Source organism: Podarcis melisellensis (genome assembly GCF_964234715.1).
Source record: "Podarcis melisellensis genome assembly, chromosome: 2".
NCBI lineage: Eukaryota > Metazoa > Chordata > Lepidosauria > Squamata > Lacertidae > Podarcis > Podarcis melisellensis.
In genome coordinates, this window is record NC_138529.1 from 28,465,671 (window position 1) to 28,488,067 (window position 22,397).

Below are 22,397 nucleotides of genomic sequence, written 5' to 3' on the forward strand. Positions count from 1 at the left end.
CTGGAGTACAACTCCCATCATCCCTGATCATTGGCCATGCTAGCTGGGGCTGATGGGAGTTGTAGTCTAAAAGTGGCTCACAATTAGCTAAAGGAATACCAATGAATCAAACATGAATCAAAATTTATAAATTTATTGATTAAAAAAAATATTTTAACATTCTTTTTCTGTTCTTTACCATTTGGTTGGGTTGAACCATGTATGGTATTGAAAGGCTTTGTTTTGAACATTTTGCAACGTCAATTCACCTGCATAATTTCTCTTTTATAAATCAATAAACAATATTATTTATTGAAAAAAAATAGTTTGTTAACTCTTTTTTTAATAATAATAAAAAGATGGAAAGGCAATTCGCTGGAGAGCATATCTGAAATTCTATGCCAAACTCTGGAGGCAGCTGAGAGATTGGTTCTAAAAACCTTCCTAAGACCTCTTGGTTCCAGAATTTAAAGTGTTTTGTCACCACAGCTATTATGTTTTCTCTTTTGCTACAGTGTTTCCCAAGAGTCAACGCCCGCCCAAGCCAGCAAGAAGGCAAGCAACATTATAGCTTAATCACTTTTTAATTAACACTCAAGTACATTACAACTTGGCGGTTTATTCTTACTAAAGAAAGTGTGATGGTCTATGACTAATACAGGCTTGCTTTTACTAATGAGCTGCAGTGATTTAGTACAGCAGGAACATAATGCAATTACAGCAGCAAAATCCAACAACCATGTCTCACATCCAGTGCTGACTTGTATTCACTAGAAAAAAATACCCAAAGACATTTTAATAGATAAAAATTAAATCTTCTAAAAAGTTTTGCTTCTAAAAAAATCTATCTTCTGTGCAAATCAGAATCTTACTTTAAATTAGTGGACAAATTACTATGTGTACTCATTTTTTAAAAGGTACTGCTAGGTAACAAAGGAAGTTTTATTTTAGCTCTTTTAGTACTGATTCAGTTAAATAGATCAATTTTTTAAAAAATAATGCTTCCCCATTTCTACCAAACTAGGAACTACACTACTGAGATCATAGACATTCTGCAATAATTTAATAAAGGCCTGGCACTGATCATTACAAAGGCCAGGATCCAAAGACACTTTGTGTACCCAAAAGCCTATAGATGTGTTTCTACAGAGTTTCTGCAGTGGCTCCCCATTTGTGGAATGCTCTCTCCAGAGAGGTTTGCTTGGCATCTTCATTATAGAGTGGCTGGAGAAACCCATCCAGGGGGGCAGAGTATAAATAATAAATTGTTGTTGTTGTTGCATCTTTAGGCACCAAGCATAAACATTCCTCTTTAACCAAGCCTTTGGCTGGCTGACATCCAATGCCCTTTTAAAATGTGTTGGAGGGGTGGTTGTTATATGTTTGTTTTTGTTTTTATTTTGATAATGTATTTTGTGCATTTATATTGTGATTTCATCTTGTAAAGTGCCCTGAAACCTACGGGTATAGGGTGGTAAACAAATTTAATAAATAATAATAATGTTTCCATAACAGTCACTCCTTCCTCCGGTACTACACAAACTGGAGTTTTTTTAAGGTCGAGTTTAAAAGGTAGTTTATGATATTGCACAACGGTTAGTTATTTACATTAAAAAAACCTCTAAATTCTTCTGAGCTAGGAACCTTGAAATGGGACACAGGTTGAGCTGTGGGTTAAACCACAGAGCCTAGGACTTGCCGATCAGAAGGTCGGTGGTTCGATTCCCCGCGACGAGGTGAGCTCCCGTTGCTCGGTCCCAGCTCTTGCCCATCTAGCAGTTCGAAAGCACGTCAAGTGCAAGTAGATAAATAGGTACCACTCCAGCAGGAAGGTAAACGGCGTTTCCGTGCGCTGCTCTGGTTCGCCAGAAGCGGCTTTGTCATGCTGGCCCCATGACACGAAAGCTGTATGCCGGCTCCCTCGGCCAATAAAGCGAGATGAGCGCCGCAACCCCAGAGTCAGTCACAACTGGACCTATTGGTCAGGGGTCCCTTTACCTTTACCTCAGGAACCTTGAAATAGCTAACCTCTTCATCTTTGTAAGCACCTAGGCCCTAAGCCGTTATTTGGGTCCATGTCAGGTTACTATAAGTGGTTTCTTAGTTATCTGCAGATGCTATCTCCATTGGGTCATAGAATCATCCCAGAAGTAACTTCTTAGTAACATGGATATAAGCTATATAGAATGCTAATCATATTACTAATAATGGCCCAAAAGATAGAAAAAGCTAATTTATCCAACATTACTGAATTAGGTTTGATAATTATGTTAAGAATCGAAGACTAGTACCTAGGTGTGAATTCAATGGTTTTATGAGAGAGAGAGCAGGATGCTGCTGTTATTAAACTATTGTCTCCCATTTTACCTGCTGATGCAAACTTTCAAGCCACAGAGAATCTGCGTGTGTATCAAAGGAACCCCCTTAAATTAAAAGCTGGCATGCTTCCATTAATAGAAGACGGTTCAATATTTTTTATCTCATACTCTCAGACCTAAAAGGAAACACTTGTAAAACAAATTCAAGTGCTATATTTGTTGAGATAATATTAGTATTCTCTTCCAGTTAATGTAAAACTGCCTTTGCATGTTTTTCTATCAAAATCCTATACAGTAAGGGAAAGCAAACTATTGATCACCACAAGCCAATTAGGGGAAATTAGAACACAACAAAGGACTTGCACCAATTAGCCATTTTACCTGCATGTAATTTTCATGAAGTTACATATAGTTTTTGAAGTTGCCGTAAAGAAAGGCTTGTTAACTAAAATATATTATCTACTGCAAACCATGGACAAATTTAGAGGAAATAGATTTCTAAACTACTTGTGAAGGAACAGAAGAAATGTGTCATTTATTTTTATCAAAGGCTCAGCTTAAACATAACAGAAAACTATTATAAAATTCTTTTTATCAAATGGTTATATATGCATGATCATATAAGATCTATAAACAAGAAACAGATCAATGTTGGACCAAGTGCAAAACAAATGCAAATGATAGACTTACGCTACTGTGGAAGAGGACTAATTATACAATTTAATGCAGTATCCTTAAGCTGCCTCATAATGTTGTTGTTAGGATACTTCAAGGACAAACCATGAATTGGCTTGGAATTTATAAGCCACCACAAAGATAATAATAGCTACTAATTAGAGAAATAACGAGGTACCACCACTGAAATTATGTTCAGCAAAATTGTAAAGCATAGTAAGGATGGCATAGAATACTGATTGTATCAAATTAAGAAGAGGGGAAATCTGTACCAATAAATCTGTATCAATAGCATAACACTGCACATGTAGGCATATACTATTCCGTAATCAGTATCAGCTGGAGCTTAAGCACATAAATGTAGAAAGGGGCAGTGCTATTTCATAGTAAGAAGCTAAATCTGCCTTAACAGAAAATATAGGAAGCTTGAAGTTAGGCTACAGCAAAAAATAGGAAGAAAGGAATAAAATGGTACATGTATATTTTGTTGAAGAAGATGTTATTGTCTGAAACAAGTAAAACAAGAGAAATGTCAGAGAACAGGGGAGTGAGGATTAGGGTTCAGTTGAGAGGACACTCATCTGCATGTTCAGGTCAAATAAAGGTGGAGAACTATATCTACTGTTTCAAATGCCCTTCTCTTCCATTTTCACTTTTATCTCTATCACCAACAGGTGAGGACCTTCAGGGAAGACAATATAAATGAAAATCAATATTCTTAAGATACTAACATCTGCTCACTTGAACTGAGATACCCAAAGCCTCCTTTTTAAAAAAAGGCATACTTTATTTCAGATCACAATGGAAATCACATAACTCCAATTCTACAGCACATAAACATCTTACATATGCAGTGTCCTTTCTTCTTGCAGTTTTAATATGGCAATGCTCATTTATGTCGCTATGCCAATTTAAAATGGAAATCAGATTAATACTGAAGGGTTTGTATGAAACAAGGAATGTAATGCGAGAACTTCAGGAGAAAGTACTTGTTGAAGAACATGGTGCCATGTTAGCCATGAGCTTTCAGGAACATCAAGCTGTCCTTGAGAATAATTTGCCATTCCACTACAAGAGTAGCATACTTTAATTATCCCAGCTCCTGCATCCTGGTCCTTAAAACATTTACCATGGAGTATTGCTAAGTTCAAAGAAACACATTCATTATGTGATGGATGCAACATCAAGGGATGGCCTGCATGTCTGAAGTGTCAATGCAGATCAAGCACTGTGGACAGAGCTTTCAAGTCACTAGATATTACTTCGGACACAGTATGGAAAAAGTCAACGTATGTTCCTCTACAAGTCATCAAACTGTATGTCACAGTAAGGAGATAATAAAAGGTGTATGTATATACACAAGCCTGCTCACACAGTCTCACTGATATCATGGAACTTACTTCCAAGTTAATAAATGTGTTCAGGATCCAAGACCTTCGAGCTACTTCATGATGCAGAAAACATACCCCTATATTTCAAAGACTATGTCTTTGAAAGGCATTTGTATACATACTTGAAAACACTATTAACTTTCCCTTCTCAATCAACATAATCTACTGTCAGGGATATGTCTATTGCATGTTTTCTAAGTATAAAACTGTGCCTAAATATTACAGAAAAAAACTGTTACTATGCAATAAATGCAGAGGAACTTAACCTTTCTTCAGGATGTGAAGAGGTCACTGTTCATAAAAAGCTTAAGCAGCTCTAACACATCCTGAATCATGTTAATATCCAGAATACCACTCATTAAAATCCTGCAAATTTCAGTGCAAAGCTTTCTAAGAAATGGTCATTCACTGTAGTCTAGAGCAGCAGACACAATTATAAACCAAGAAAGTTCTCTAGGAAGTAAAAGAAGGAAGTTTTTTGGTCTACTGCACAGGCATAACTATTTTAGGTAGTCATTCATACTCTGCATGTTATGCAATAAAATTATAATCTCCCTAGATTTTTAGATAGAGAAACGCCCCAATGAACCGTAATGAAATCCAGATAAGCTCTAGATATGAAAGAGGTGCTGTTTTTAAAGAATTCTCAAATGAAGGAAATGGTATTTTGGGTGTTCCATTTTGGCCCTTAAGAATCAGCTTTTTATTCAGAAAATAAATAAATAAATAAATAATTTATACATACATACATACATACATACATACCCCACCCATCTGGCTGGGCCTCCCCAGCCACTCTTAAATCTACCACTAGTAGATTGACTAGTGCAGAAGGCAGTGGATAGTTTGCTAACACATGCTGCCCACAGCATAAATCCAGTGTTTTAAAAAATCATCCCTGGTTTCTAATTTGTTTCTGGATACAATTCAGAGTGCTGGTTTTAAAGTTTAATTCCCTAAGCAGCCTGGAGTGAGGATGCTCAAAGAATTGACTTCTTCCACATGAACTTCCCTACCCATTAAGATAGCACTTGAACAAGGGCCTCTGAAGACATCAGCTTTTGAGTTCAGGTAGGTGGAAAAAGAAGCTACTTTTATGTAGGTACGCCGAAAATTATGTAACCCATTCAACTGACTCCATCTCTTAACTTCCATTTATTGATTTAAATTATTTGAATCTTGCCCTTCATTAAAAAAAAGAAAGCCACATGGGCATATATACTATAATAAATCAACATAAATACATTAAGATTATAAATACAAAAGCCACAGTAGGGGGGAAATCACTTAAAGCTTGATATTAAGAATCAGCAAATGCTTGGGAAAACAAGCATTTATTTAATAAATGCTGGATCACAACCAAGCTTAGTGCTTGTCTTACCTAAGGCAAGCTTTTAGGCTCCAAAGGCTATCCTTTTCTCTCATGCTTTGTATTTATGGTTATTTAATGGATGCAATAGTTTTTATCTGTTAGTGTGCTGCTGTTCTCTATGTGACTGTGGCTTATTATTATCTAAATGCTTATTCTTATTATATCCAAAGTTGTCCTTGTGCAAGCTCATTCATGAGTGAAGTCTCATGACTGGAGTCCCCTCCTCCCCCTGCAGCCCCCATGTACCTGAATAGTCTGCTCCACAGGGTTGTGGGAAGTCTGCTTGAGCAATGTTGGATTTGTCTGGTTGTTGCTTTTTTTATTATGTTTTATCACTGTGAGCTGCCTTGAAGCCACTCGTGGTAAAAGGTGGGATGTAAATCCCACAAATAAATAAAACCTCAACATTCTAGAACATGGATTCTCTTCTAATCACACAAAATTGTCCAGCTTGAGTCAAACAGTGGCAAATTGTAAACAGGAAATGTGCAAGGATGACCCACTCCGACGACATCTTCCGTGAATATATTTTACAGTCATCATCCAAAGATGAATAAGAAATGTAACACTTGGAGATCAACATAAACTAAATCAGATCCAGCTAGCTGGTGTTTCATACCACATCCTCCTCACCCTGAGATCAAGTATGAACATTACTCTCCCACAGTCAGTTTCAAAATGCAGACCGTCTATAATGCCTGCTACAGTTACCTGCACTTCCAGCTTTAGGATACAACAGATGTTAAGCAGTTTATGCAGCTACAGCCACTGTAAATATGTTAGAAACTAGTGAGTGAACACAGAATGTATTTCTACAGGCATCAGATTCAAATTCTGAAGCAAGCAGGAAGATCTGCATCACCTTCAGCAGCACATGGCTCAAAAGAGGCACCTTGGAACCAGTTTGGAGAGCCCAAGGAAGAGAAAACAGTAAAAAGAAGAGTCACATGTGCTAGTCTTGGATCTGGGAGATCTGCTCACCACTAAACTCACAAGGCCATCTAAGAAAGGTCAATTCATTTCTTTAAGCCATTTCTACACAATTGCTTCCCTGTACAAAGCTAGACAAAACGCTTCCTGATCAGGAACCCCTCACCTTTGTCAAGCAACCCTTTGTCAACATTTCTTCCAGTCTTGTATTCTGCTCAGATTTCAAATGTAGAGCTGCCTCTACTAGTTCCTTTTGTTTAACTGTTTTGCTTATCAGGCTAGATGTCTGTTGACTTCCAAGGCATCCTCCAAATATTAGCATCCCACTTTTTAGTCTTCCAAGGCATCCTCCAAATATTAGCATCCCACTTTTTAGTCTTGTGAAGATGACAAATCAAGAGTAGGGAAATCCTCACCCCTTTTATCAGTTTCCATGCTAAACTATGCCAGACTTATTATACTGAAAGAAAGGCAGTCCAGATCCTATATTCTGCCCATAAATTCTCTTAAAACCCTTCAACACATTATTTTTAAAAGGGGCAACAGTTTCTGTTACTAAATTAAACAAAAATACAAATAATTCATTTATAACCACCACCACTACTAGTCTTTTTCACTACTTCAACCCTTGAACTACAAAAGGCAGGTTACTTGTTTTAAAAAGGTCTGAGGCCTTAAAAAGGAATCACAGTGGGGAGGAGGGCAGAGCCGACTCTACCTATTCCTTTCCACAGATCTGGCCAGACATGCAAGGGACACTATCACCAGTAATCCTATTACCAGGTGACAAACCCAGTTCAGGGAGAATTACTCCATCCACCCCTAGAATAGGATTATATTGCACTCTTTTACCTAATTGAAAAGCATAACCTAAAGCAAAAAGACTGCAAGCATGGTAGGGAGGGTGTTAATAAAGATTAATCATTATGACGAGTCATTCAAGTCATGAAAGACCAATAAAACCCATCATACTGGAAACCAAGAGCCATTTCAAAGGTTAACATGTGTGCATTGTGGAACACAAGTATTGGGCAATCTGCTAGGAAGGATTAGAAGTGCTTATTGTACTGGTTTTTATCTATTAAGCAATCTTGCTAAACAAGAATGGTATGAGTTCAGACAGTCTAAGAGAACACTCTGTTGGAGAACATTAGCATATTGCAAGTAATAATATACTGGGAAAACTGCTACTTAAAACCTCACAGAGGCGGGGGGGGGGACCCTGCCTGTTACATGACAGATCTGCCCATTGAGACAGATGACAAGCACAAATAATTCTTCTTAGAGAAAGCATGCTGCCAAATAATATTTTCTTCCGCCCCCATTTATTTGCTACTTTTCCTTTGTGGCCTAACACTGCCTTATCTTTCAATATTTCACTTCAAGTGCCTGATCTGTGACCAGCATTGTGCATGCCAATATTTATTGTCTATTCCTCAGTTCCATTGTGTTTTAAAGCAGCATTTTTTGCTGAAAATTGACACCAAACTGGCATGGATAAGCAATAGTCTAGCTGGCTGTTCTTGAAGACTAATAGGGTTATTTCCCGTCTGTGTTCCCCACCCCACCCCAACACACACAAACACACACACACACACACACACACACACACACACAAACAGTATGGGACTCCACACTACAGCTATTTAACGCCTTCAAAATAAATCGTTCTGCTTCACTATATATTACTCACTTCGTACATCCTTTCATCTGATTCCTTTTTCCAAGGTGCTGAAATATAATAATTTCAAGGAAACAAGCTGAGGCAACAAGAAAGCTGCTGCTTACAGATTCTGAAATAGTTTTCCAGATATAATAGCCCTAACAAATAAGAAAATGCATTTATACTTTATGACTCAAATGTTGGCAACATTCTGGAGCAAAATTCCTTCTTAAAAGCATATTCAGATGGATAGGTTCTACAGTTAGTTGTTAACACAACACTTCCTGAATGCAATTCCTTTTATAGCAAGCATTATTCGTAGGCAGAATAAAAAGAACTATCCGGCTGGGACCAGGTATGGATTTTTTACATTTTTAAAACAAAACCAATGATCAACCTCCAGCAGAGGCAGCAGCTGTCTGTGCAACATCTGGACAGGAGCTGCAGAAACAATGGCTTGACTAAGAGAAGGGTGACTAATCTTCTTCAGCCCATGGCTCAACTTGAAGGTTTGGCACCTCTCCAAGAGCTGCATGCAAGCAATGGCAATAGCCAAAGTGTCATGAACACACATACACACCACACACCTATATAGTGGTACCTCGGGTTACATACGCTTCAGGTTACATACCCTTTTGGTTGCAGACTCCGCTAACCCAGAAATAGTGCTTCAGGTTAAGAACTTTGCTTAAGGATGAGAACAGAAATCGTGCTCTGGCGGTGCGGCGGCAGCAGGAGGCCCCATTAGCTAAAGTGGTGCTTCAAGTTAAGAACAGTTTCAGGTTAAGAACGGACCTCCAGAATGAATTAAGTACTTAACCTGAGGTACCACTGTATATGGTATTAATACACAAACACAAGGAAGGGGGAAGTAGGTGTGCAACACAGAGCAGTGGCAGGACACAGACAGTTGAAACTCAGAAGCTGCCTTTGGAAGTGGAAGGAGGAAGACTATACCTCTCCAACACATTATCTCCCTTTGCCCTCATCAGATTGGGGTGAAATGCAAACTTGCTTTTATATATTAACAAATACATGATCTAGTCACCTAATCAGTCAGTTAATATTTTACTCAGTTCATTACCTAACTATTTACAGTGATAGCCAGTTGTAATTCATTTTGCAACAGAATACTCAATTTAGCAGCGCTTACTTTGTTCCAACTCTGTTATCAGTACATCATTTACAAATAATAGCTGTCCTTTATCAAAGGAACAGTCTTAACTCTTGCTGGTTAAACCACCACACAGGCTTAGTTGTGTTCTGATACCTCATTGCCTTATGTGTGCTTTAAAAACCTTCTTTCTAGGTCTTCCATAAAGCATAGCTTTTCATTTCTTTACAGCCTAATTATCTGAAGTCTTTTTTTCTAACACTCCAGTGTTCATATGATACCTTTTATTAGTTTGTCAACTCAATCAAGCCATCATAAGAAGTCTGACAGTTTAGTTCTGTTACACTAATTCCTAGTTAACATGATTTCACGGCACCATGCACAAAGCCAGTCAATGGATATCAAAGATACTTACAAAGTTTATCGCAAAGCGTAAGACAGGGCTATTTTTTTGAACTAAAAAAAGGACAGCGAAAATAGGATGGGTTCTGCTGAAGCTGCAAAGTCCAATCTCTTTTTCCATCCAGCCCTCCCAAATAATTAACATCTCAGAGGTCCCTGGAATAGAATACAGAATTTTTAAAGGAATCTTCATTCCATGAGCCTCTTGGGTCAAAGAGTTGCTAGGGAACTCCTGCCATTTTAACTTGGCAAAGCTTTATACCCAACTTAAGGAATTTCATTCTAGTGAAAGTGTCGATACAAGACAAATCAACAAATCCTACCGCAAACCAGCAAGTCCTGACATTCCCCAGGCTTCTCTATCCACAATGGCAATTCCATCAGGCAAACATATACATTGTGCTATTTGGCCCTGACTCAAGTCAAAGAGGTTTGTATGCTGGTCCAAATAAATAACAACATTCTATTCTTAACAAAGCATTAACAAGTATTTTCAATTAACAAAGATGTTCACATAAACTCTATCTGCATTTTACTCAGTTGTTTCCAAAAGAGCTTGAAAAAAATCTGTAAGAGGCTTAGATAACATTTAAGAAAAAGGAGATCAAATATTTCAGCATTGATGAATTAAATAAGAGCATAAAAAATGAAAAAAACCATGAAAAATATTAATAATTCACATGACTCTGCAGGTAGTCCACAGCCACATGTATCCTGAAAGGTCAGTTCTCACTGTGGCTATGGTGACAATGTGCACTAGATTCCTCAATCAGCTGCTTGAGACTGCTTGGTTTGCTTTTTCAACCTCCACATTCCACAATAGGGCTGGGCGATATTAAATTTTCAGCATTGTGGTGTATCACCAGCAAAAACATCGCGGTTTGGCGATAAACCGCGATGTTGAAAGAGCTGCCTTCACCCCAGCCTGCAAGGCCCCGGGTGAAACTGCTTCAGCAGGAGTTGAGGTGCTTTCACCCCAGCACCTTGCAAATCGGGGCCAATGCAGCTGGTTCCAGCCTGCTGCTCAGCTGGGGGGTGCAAAGGCTCCTGCTCCCCATCTGAGCTAGCCCTCCACTGCCCAAGACGGAGGGAGCACAGCTTCAGATCTTGACAGGCTCGGTTTGCAAGGCGCCTTCGCCAGCAAGGTGCAAGGGGCAGTCAAACAGCCTCCTTTTCTTGGGAGAAAAAGGCCGCCTGCTCACCAACCCCCCTTGCCAGTGAAGACGTAAGGATTCGTGTGAATGGAGCCTGTTAGGCTCGGTTCGCAGGGTTCCTTCAGCGTCGCTGACAGAGCCTCACAGGGCTCCTTCAGCTTCACTGGCAAGAAATGGGGAGCAAGCAATCAGCCTCCTTTTCATAGGAGAAACAGGCCGCTTGCTCCCCCCCCCCCTCGCCAGCAAGACGAAGGAAGCACTGCGAAGGAACCTGACAGGCTCCATTGTCAGGGCTCCCTTCATCTTTGCTGGCATGGCCCTTTCAGCCAGGGAGCACGAAGGCTCTGAGCAAAATTTCCGTCCATCCAGAAGGACAGGGTCTTATCCGCGCACCTAAGCCTGGGAGTGCAAAGCCTTCTGCTCCTCAGCTGAGGGAGCCCCAATTCTTCTCCCACTTGCATACTAGCAGGAGAAGGATTAAGGCTACCTCTACGGCTCTGAGTTCCTCTGCCTCCAGCAGCCAGCTGCAGCTTGTTTCACCATCACTGCGCTGGTAGCAATGGGACTCAGAAGCAGCAGCTGCTTCACTAGTGATATACCACTGAGCAAAACCACCATCACGGTCTGCCCCCCCCATACCGGTCCTGGGTGATATATCAATACATCGCCCAAGCCTATTCCACAGAATGTTTAGCTTTCAGGAAATTGCATCATGGACATCCATGTGCAACTGCCTTCCAAAACTTCATTCAGATGACTAAAACAAAACAAAACAAACAGCTAAGCAATGCTCAAGCACAGACGGTAATGCAAATATTGCTCCTGATAAATGGCAAAGCTGATAGATTCACCATTTACTAAGCAGGCACTTATCTGAACAAGCAATCAATATTGAAACTATATTTGTATATATGCTTTCCATTTTCTGGCTCCTGCCCAGCAAGTTGCCCATTCTTGAAAATATAAAAGACAGACTGAACCACTATGCTCAGGAAAGTTCACCATAGTTGTGTAGAGTAAAGCAACACATCAGCAATGAAGTTTGTCTCGTCCTCCAGAATAGCTAAATATCATTAGGTCTTTTTTTAAAAATATCATTCTATAGTAGGAAGAGTTTAAAAAGCAACAACACACACATTCTACAACAGCATTATAAAACTACAGTGGTACCTCTGGTTACGTACTTAATTTGTTCTGGAGGTCCGTTCTTAACCTGAAACTGTTCTTAATCTGAGACACGACTTTAGCTAATGGAGCCTCCCGCCACTGCTGCTGTGTGATTTCTGTTCCAATCCTGAAGCAAAGTTCTTAACCCAAGGTACTATTTCTGGGTTAGCAAAGTCTGTAACCTGAAGCATCTGTAACCTGAGGTACCACTGCATAGTCTCTTCAACCATTTCGCAGTGTATAAAAAAACCTGCTTATTCATAAGTAATATCTGCATTTATAAATCTTACTTCAAAACATAAGCCAGGATTGCTTTTTTAAAAAAATATTTTGCCTACCTTTACCTTAAAAGACAGCTTATATGACCCGAGCTATCTCTAAAATATCTCACAATAAGAAGCACAATGTGTTGACAATGTCCTGACTGACAATTTATAAACATGTTTTAACATGAATTCCAGCTACTGTTATCAGCTACCTCAATGGAATAACAGAGAAGGTACTTCTGGGATAGCTCCACTGGAAGAAGAAGAAGAAGAAGAAGAAGAAGAAGAAGAAGAAGAAGAAGAAGAGGAGTTTGGATTTGATATCCTGCTTTATCACTACCTGAAGGAGTCTCAAAGCAGCTAATATTCTCCTTTCCCTTCCTCCCCCACAACAAACACTCTGTGAGGTGAGTAGAGCTGAGAGACTTCAGAGAAGTGTGACTAGCCCAAGGTCACCCAGCAGCTGCATGTGGAGGAGCGGAGATGCGAACCTGGTCCCCCCAGATTACGAGTCTACCGCTCTTAACCACTATACCGCACTGGCAAGAGACTCTTAATCTTGGGGCTGCGGCCTATATGTACCATTCTATGACCAGGGGAGAAGAAAAGCTGGCACTACAATGCATTATCCAATCACTGACTGGAGAAGGGTAGAGTACAGCAGTGTGTGTGTGTGTGTGTGTGTGTGTGTATGTATATATATATATATATATATATATATATATATACCGTATTTTTTGCTCTATAAGACTCACTTTTCCCCTCCTAAAAAGTAAGGGGAAATGTGTGTGCGTCTTATGGAGCGAATGCAGGCTGCGCAGCTATCCCAGAAGCCAGAACAGCAAGAGGGATCGCTGCTTTCACTGCGCAGCGATCCCTCTTGCTGTTCTGGCTTCTGCGATTCAGAATATTTTTTTCCTTGTTTTCCTCCTCCAAAAACTAGGTGCGTCTTGTGATCCGGTGCGTCTTATAGAGCGAAAAATACGGTATATATATATGGGGGGGAGGGAGGGAATAGGCAGCAATGATCCTTAAGAAATACCTGCCTTCCTCCATACAAAATTGTTGTACCGCTCTCCCCCTTGCCAACAGTGTTTGAACAAGTCCAAAAACCCCAACCAAAGGTACAACAGGAAGACTTGTACTGGCCAGCAAGGAAGGTCAGGCTATAAATCAGCAGGACTATTATAACCTTCAGCAATAATCTTTTGAAATGTGAAGGTTTCTATTCATAGTTCTGATACTGAAATGGCAGGTAAATCTATCCATTATTGTTGGCTCTAAGGAAGATGTTGTGTCATTCAGACACCAGTCAGCTCTATTAGTCCATTAAAACAGCCCTTTCTATTATTTTGCTTTCCCATAGAAACCCACGGTCTGCCTGTTCCCATGAAGGGAATATTTTAATTCTTACTTAGGAGGTAAGTAAGGCAACCAGCAGGGGAGGGGAGGATTGTTAAAATGAAACCACTACAACCAGATTTTTTTTGCTTCCGATCTGTTTTAAAAATCAATATAAGTAAAATGTGGCTCAATTTAAAAGCTCTGACTTTGGTAGCAACTTGTCAGTAAAAATCCAACACATTCAAGACCCTTTTATTTTAATGAAGTCTTTGCTACCAGAAGTATGAGATTTAATTCCACATTCAAAGTGAAATTCCTACTCTGTGTGATAAAAAAAGATTCTTTGAATAAATAATAGATCAAAGGAGTGTCATTCTGATCGCATACAGATACTTTGGATCTAGGCTACGAAGAGCAAACCCTCTGCTAAGTTACAGAATTCTGGGCAAAGAGTAGTGAATACTTAACTATGTTGTTTAGATTCATCAATGACTTTTTCTTAAAATGGAACTGTGCCACCAAACAGCAGCACAATGAAAACTTATTCCATAAGGTTTCAGGTTATTTGTCAGTCAGGCAAAATAACACAGCTAAAGTGACTATCACCATTTTAAGAAAGTATTACAATTTATTGTCATGAGATTAGTGTTACAGCATTATCACTGGATCGCTAACAGGTTTACTCAGAATCTATTATATATTATATATGCAGAATTACACATGGAAGGATTAATCTAATGAGGGGTGGGAAAGAAAAATCTGTGGCCATAGAGCCACCCAATCAAGAGAGCTGCCAAGAAGGGGAAGCAGTACAACAAAGGCTAGCATTCGTCTCCCCCATCAAGGCTATGTGCCAAAGGAATAGGAGAGCTTTGGATCCACTTGATCCAAAGCCTCTTATATAACCCAGAATCTGTATTCTGCCCTCTCTGCAGAACGCCAACAGTGGTGTCATTAAACATTTTAAAATTATTATTGGCAGTAGTAAATCAAAAATGGTGTCTTCCAAATTGGTGCTATATAAACTCTGGATTATATTCCAAATTAAAAATAGGATATAGTTTATTTTTAAAACCAAATGTATCAACTATCGCAGGGTTCGGCAACCTAAGGCCCATGGGCCACAAGCAGCCCATGGGGGTCATTTAACAGGTCCATGGACCCCCACGCCCACTCAGTAGGCTCCCATACACCGCGCTAAACCAGCGCAGAGCAGAACGAGGATCACCTTCTGCAACGCTGGCCGGCTTCCCATTGGCTGCAGGAAGCTCCTGCGGTCAATGGGAAGCTGCGCACGCCTCCTCCGCACCAGAAGGAGTGCCGGAAATAGCGTTTGCGCATGCGTGCGTGCATGCACACTCCAGCCCACCACAGCGTCTGCGGGACCATGAACCAGCCCAAGCCACAAAAACTTTGCCAACCCCTGAACTAGCTCAATACTCAGATAATTTGATCTTGCAAAAGAGCATAATATAAAATTACCCCATAACTATTCCAATATTATAACCAGGGTCTCATATTAATTATTTCACTAAAAGATAAATGTAGCAAGTATAACCTAAAGGCTAGAGAGAATTCCTAAATCAAAGCTTATATAGGTTTCAATGTGTCCCATTATATAATAGCTCTAGGTTGTGACCCCTTCTCAACAAAAAACTACAATGCTACAATTACATGGGTGGCAGAGATATAAACATAGGAGAAACAAAGTTTTCAAGAATCAACTCAAAGTTCTACTCCAGCTCTAAGCATTTGTATCCATGAATCTACCCATGACTGACTAAAGTATTTTTTTTTTAAAAAAATAAATACTGTACTGAACTAATAGTTAATGCCTGCCATGTGACACTCTTAAGGATAAGACAATGAAAATGAAATATAAAAGGGCAATGGAAATAAAACAAAACAGCTAAATACAGGGAATCTTCCTAATCATAGGCTCTTTATGCCAATTAAAAGTCAGAAATGAATTAGCTGTAATCCACAGAGAAGCAAGCTAGTAGTCAAGCTATGCAAAAAGCAGCAGCAGTGAACTGCATCTGTGGACTCAATTCACACTGATGTCACCTAAATTCTAACAAAACAACCCACCACATATCCCAAAATAAAGATAGCATGTTCCAAGCTGCAAAGTTCCAATGTCAACAACATTTCTTTGGGCTGGCAGGTTGATGTTACAAAGAAATTTTGTTTGCTTTTATCTTCTTATACTGTATTACAAAAATATTTCCCACACTATAGATTCAGTGTGTAAGCTTAAACAAAACTTGAAATGTACCCTCAATTTTACCCAAAGAATGAAAGGATCTTACAATAATCTGCTTACTAAAATTGTGCTTTATAAATGAAACAAGTGCTCAGGTAGTATAAAAATGACAGTGATTTCTTATTGCAGTAGAACCCATAGCTTAATCTATACTTTTCAGATTAATAGTGAAAACATAACTTTATCATTAACTAGTCATCTGACGACCACTGAAGACAAGAAGTGCCCCCAGGCAACTAGGTGGCAACTTACAACATTGCAGTTGCAGCACACGAAGAAACCACATTCAGCACACAATCTTTAATGCTGAATGAACTCCTCAGGTTTTTATTTATTTATTATTAAAGATTTTCTTGGTTTACAAAACTACATGCACTGACTCTTTTTTCAGGTTGTATAGTCTTTCTTACAAATCAGTTACATTTGTTGTGAGACGTTAGTGCTGAGTACGGTATAAGGTTGGGGAGAGGAGGGGTGGGGTGATGAGGCTTATATTATTTTGTATGGGGTTTCATGTCAGCGTCAACTAGCTAGTTTCTCTTTCTATTCATTTTATTACAAGTGGACCCACTGTTTCGTCTCATCTTCTAGAATAAACGGGATTATGTGGCGTACTTGGTTGGCAATGTAATATGATTCTATTTTGGGGATTCCCCCCATTCTCCTTCTGAAGGGAGGTGCAGGTATTGGGGGCTTATTCTTGGCTTTCTGTGTGAGAAAATAAACAAGTGTAGTTTTATCTGCCACTTCTGGAGTTGGTTTGGGGGAATCCAGATTGGGAGGATTTGGAATAAATAGGCTAGTTTTGGGAGGGTGATCATTTGGATCATAGCTATTTTGTCTGAAAGGGTGAAGTTGGTGTTGTTCTATTTCCTCAAGTCTCTGTTGATTTGTCACCACAGGGACTTGTAATTGTGGAGGTAGAGTTTGTTGAGGTTTCTGGTTATTTGAACCCTTAGGTACCTGAATTTGGTGCAGCAGTGTTTTATCTTTGTGATGCTGGTGAATTCCTTTTGAGTGTGCGTGGTGGGGTGGGGTATTGAAGCACATAGCCTCAGATTTTGCAAAGTTTACTTGTAAGCCTGACACCATTGTGAATGTGTAGAGTTCCTTAATTAGGGTGGTTGCTGTGTTATGCGGTCTGGTGTTGTGACCATCAGGGCATCTGCAGAGAGCCCTAGTTTGTATGTTTTACCTTTTATTTCCACACTCTTGATATCTGGGGCTGCTTGGAGTCAGATTGCTAGGAGCTCCAGGGCCAAGATGAATAGGGACAGTGGATATCCATTTTTTGTGCCTCTTTGGATTGCTATGGTATTGGAGTCCACATAGTTAATTCTACATTTTGCTAAGGGCTTGGGAGCAAATTTGTTTGAAGGTTTGTAGGAAGTTGGGGCCAAATTTCATGTTAGTTAATACTGCTAACAGACATTTCCATTCTAAGCAATCAAAAGCTTTAAGGATGTCTAGGGCAGTGTTTCCCAACCTTGGGTCTCCAGCTGTTTTTGGACTACAACTCCCATCATGCCTAGCTGGCAAGACCAGTGGTGAGGGATGATGGGAACTGTAGTCCAAAAACAGCTGGAGATCCAAGGTTGGGAAACACTGGTCTAGGGACATGATCATCATTTTGCCGTGTTCCAGCAGATTCAGTGGTTTCCTAACAGGGTCTGTTATGTTGCGACCAGGGACAAAGCCTGCCTGGTCCAGGGTGATTAATTTGTGCAGAAAGATTTTTAGGCGGTTAGCTAGGATTGATGTGAATATCTTGTAGTCTTGGTTTATCAATGAAACTGGGTGGTATGATTCTATTTTGAGGCTATCTTTGAGAGGTTTAGGGATAGAGACTATTTTGGAAGAGGTCCAGGTTTTGGGGATAGGGGTCCCTTTTATGATGTTGTTAAATAGGTGGGTCATGTAAGGCCTTTTTACTTTAATTTTCTCATAGAAAAAAACTGCCTTCTCACTATCACTATCATTACATCTTATTTCTACCTTTTATTTTTTAGATTCCAACACCTCAACATTTTTAACTATTTAAATAAACAGTTATGTGTAACCTGATTATTACCCAACTGTGGAGTTTTTTTCTAATGGACCAAGGGTGGAATTCAGCATCACACTATAATGAGTATCCTGTCTGTGCAAGTATATCAGCTTCTCAGATGGAACAATCCCCACGCCCACCCCGGGCAATATTCTGGGGGTTTTCCTGACCTCCCTGAGCCAATTTCAGGGGGCTTTCACTGACAGTTTTTGTTAGGTGAACTCCCCGCAAGACAGCTAACTTTGTTTCTTTCATGCATAAGACTGGAGACAAATGACAAACAATTTAAAGCATTATTTAACCAAATGCATAATTTAGCAACTTGACTTGTACTGTTTATAAGTATTCAAAGCTAAACAAAATGATAAAGGTCCAGGGGCGTACCCAAGGACAACGTGCAGACTTCAAGCAAGCAAAGAATAAAATTAGAATCTCCCTTTCAAATAAAATTTGCTACTATATATCTTTACCCGGTCTTTCATCCGCCAACTCTGAGCCAGTGACTTGGAGCCCTCAATTTTCTCACAGTGCCTCTTCTTCATGAAGGCCAAGGGCAGATTCCAGTCAGTCATGTCCGACTCATCTTCTTCCCCAAGCCCTAGGAGGGGGGACTGCAGCATGTCAGACTCCATCAGAAGAAAAGGAACTAATGTAACCAGGGATCAGAAACCTCTGCTCCAACACAATGTCCAGAAAAAAGTAGTTGGAAGGACAAAGGAATCTGGCAATTCTTGTTCCCAGAAGATGTTTTCTGGGAAGGAGCTGTATGCAGGAAAGGAGCCGTTTTTAAAGTGGATTTGCAAGTGCTACTGTTCCAGAGAATGTTGCAATATTCCCTGCTCAGCAACTGGGGGTTTCCTATCTGGGATGAGAAAATTTAAGAAGTGCTGCAATCCTTAAACAAGGGACAAGTAACAGTATCTGATAGCAAATGGATTATCACCCTCTAGCTTCATGGGTTAGATATATATGTTAAATCCTTTGTTGTTGTTGTTGCCTTCTTCAGGAATAAGATATAGTTCACTGTCACTGTTATTTCAGAATTAGGGAGATATGTGGTTCTTGGTCACAACAGAAATTATGACATAACCCAGCAGAAGTGATATCAATGAATATTCATTCAGAAGAAAGTTTTAGAAGATGGGCATAGAACTATTTTCAGTAGAAGAATGTGACGTATGATTGGGAATCTAGCCAAGTGGTCTAAACATTGCAAATCAATGGGCAAGATGTAAATACTACTATAGTTGCAGGATGTTTGGTAGTCTTGTTTAGGTTAAAGTTGACGCTTTATACCACACAAAAAGACTGCAGGCAATGTAAGAGACGATGAGTGACAAAAGTTCTTATCCAGGGTGGAGAATCAGATTAGGAACCTCTTGTATCTCTAGCAACAGTGGGAATTCTTTGTGGGAACTGCTGTTCATCTAAGTCCTCGTTAAGGCAACATTTGCAGGGGGGTGTACAGAGTTTCAGCGGGTCTACTTTGGATTCAAATATGGAGATTCTTAGCACAGGATTCTTGCCACAAGGGAACCGTCAGAGCGGGATAGCCTTACAACGTGGTACCCTGTTCAGGGCAGAACTCTTAAGAATGTGGGGTCGGGATGTCTGTTCTATTACAGACAAAATAATAGGAAGCAAAGATGGAGCTTGCAGCTTTAGCCGAAGTCGCCTCTGCTCCAGGCGCGGCTATCCCTATCCTCGGAGGATGCAGGGGAAAGGGGGCTCACTCACGACAAAGTCCAGCCCTTGGCGGTGCAGTCGGGCTCAGGAGCAGGACTGGGCCTGTTTCCGAGAGCTTATGGTCTCTGGTGGCCGAGAAGGAACGTCCTACCCCCGTGGAGGTACTTGCCCTGTGCCCGGCTGCCGCGACGGGCGCCCACTTGGTCCCATCGTGTCCCCCGTCTCGGGACAGCTGATGGCTCCTCTTCGCGTGAAGAAAAGTCCCCAAGACAGCGGGGTTCGGGAAGCTTTAAAGGAAAACGTCCCGGGTTGCCGGACAGCCCAACTCCCCTCAGCAGCAGCGCACCAAGGAGGCAGCCATTTTGCCGAGGCCCAGAATGCATTGCGGCGACGGGCCGTCGGCCGGCTCATATCGCATCAGGCGCCTTTTAAATACGAAGGAGTTGGAAGCAAAGGTGGTGGGAGGGGCCGAGAGCGCCGGGGTTGCCGCGGCAACAGACATGACGGCGTTCAGCCGCGCGAGCTGCCGCCTGGCACGAGGACCCGCCGCCGCCCGCAACAGGCAGAGCTACGGGGGCGGCACAGAGGAAATAGCCTTGGCCCAGCTTCAGAAATAGGGCAGCTATTACTGGGTGATAGATAGATTAGATAAGGCGATGAGATCACCCTGATCTTCATAATTTAATATGGGGGGGGATGTTGTCAAAATGAACCAAAATTCGTTTAATTATCCTTAATTGGGGGGGGGGGGAGAGAATGCCAACTTCCCAACTTAACTGAAAACGCGCCAACATATTTTTTTTTATTTTTTACTGTAGTGCTGGTTAGAACAATGCATGTCTTTCTCTGTACATTTTTGGATTGTTCCATGGCAATAGTAAAAGTTCATTTACAGGTGTATCTTTCCGAGGCATATATATTACAAAAGATGTGGTGAGCTCCAATTTACTTTTATCGTAAAGTCACAAGCATGGGCGTAGCTAGGGCGGGGGGGGGGAGGAGCAGGGGGCTAGCTGCCCCCACCAAATCAAATAAATAAATAAAAATACTTAACTGACCGATTGCACTGCAGATAACTCAGTTCTGCTCGCCCCCCAACATAAAGCCTGCCCTCCCCCCAATAAATCCTGGCTATGCCTATGGTCACAGTCACACCTGTTTGACATTCTGTTGAAGCATCAAATTGCTTTAAAGGATATTTTTATTTTGTCTATAACTTGTGTATGTGTAAGACTTACCCTGCCAGGACTCCTAGTTCAAGGAATAGAGAGCGTAGGTACCGGTATGTTTGGGGCTATTTAACAGTGGAATCTAAAACTACATTGTGCCAAAATGCCTGGCTTCAAGCTTCAATGTTTAAAATTACTTGTTCAAGATCAAGGTGTGTGTTTTTTTAAAAAAAGAAGCCTAAATAAAATAATATTATTTGGAATTGTTTGAGCCACTTAAAATAAGTACAGTGCTGGAAAAAATTAAAAAGCTCACTGTACCTCCAAAAATCAAGAAGTTTGATGTAACTCCCAATTTTTGGCATTTTGCAGAATGAAAAATGATGTTCCATTTTTTCTCATTAGAAAGCAAGGCATTGCAGAAGCTCACTGGGTGATCTTGTGCCAGTCACTGCCTCTAAGCCTAACCTACCTCAAAGGGTTGTTGTGAAGGTAAAATGAGGAAGAGGAGAATCATGCACCACCTTGAAGGAAAAGGTGGGATATAAATGTAATCCATAAATAAATGATATTTTTTTTAAAGATAAATTAAAAATTAAAATGCTCACTTATCATTGAAGATAACCTAAAATATAACTCAAGCATACGGCAAGAAAGAAACAAAAAGGCCAGTTAAAAATAACCAAATAACACCTCTAGAAACAGCAACCTACAGAACTATGTAAATATCTTTCAAACCCTTTCACAACTCTCAAGTTTATCCTAATATATTCTCAAATTCAACAAACAACCAGTAATATCTCTGAATAACTTAAACAAATTTTCACTTTCTCACCACAAGAATCATCCTTTAGCTTATCCAATAATTGACTAGATGTTGTCATGAATTTCATACTTGGCACTGCTAGGACTGGAATAGAATTTTCCTTGTTCTCCTGAGACATCATTTTTATTAGCTTGTGCAACTGACAGCAAGGAGCAATGAAAACTTTTGCTAAACCCAGGGAGCTCAGAGCAGTACTATCTACTCTCTTGCACTTCTTCAGCTACTAAATACTTAACTGATAAAGGATATGGTTTACCTACTTTTCTGCAACACATTGTAAATGATCAGGGACGCGGACTTATAAAAAATATTGGGGGGGCCCGGGAAAGCTCATGAATAATAAATAAGCTCATGAATATGCAAATAAAGTGGCGCCGCCTCCTCGTGAGCGAATAGGGGAGAGCGTGCTGCGCCTATTAATCAGCTCCAAAGGAAATTGGGTGGAGCTTTTGCTCGGGAGGGAGGGCAGGAGGCATGCAGCCCGCCCCTCCCTGTGCATTTTGGGCTGGGGGAGGGGCGGCGATGGCGTCTGCTGGAGGGGCGCCGGAGATTATTGGGGGGGCGGAGCCCCCCCAAACGAATTTTTGAGGGGGCTCGGGCCCCCTCAAGCCCCATGGAGTCGGCGCCT

At 40.5% G+C, this 22,397-nt stretch overlaps 1 protein-coding gene across 2 annotated transcripts in view; it reads right to left on the reverse strand.

The window, feature by feature from the left end:
• RPTOR (regulatory associated protein of MTOR complex 1) overlaps positions 1 to 20,165 on the reverse strand; it is a 302,464-nt gene extending 282,299 nt beyond the window's left edge. For both annotated transcript variants that reach the window (XM_081899559.1, XM_081899558.1), the window contains exon 1: positions 18,559 to 20,165. In XM_081899559.1, coding sequence (XP_081755685.1) covers positions 18,559 to 18,720 — 162 coding nt within the window. In that variant the 5' untranslated portion in view covers positions 18,721 to 20,165. The remainder of the gene's footprint in view (positions 1 to 18,558) is intronic.
• Between the last annotated feature and the right edge of the window lie 2,232 nt (positions 20,166 to 22,397).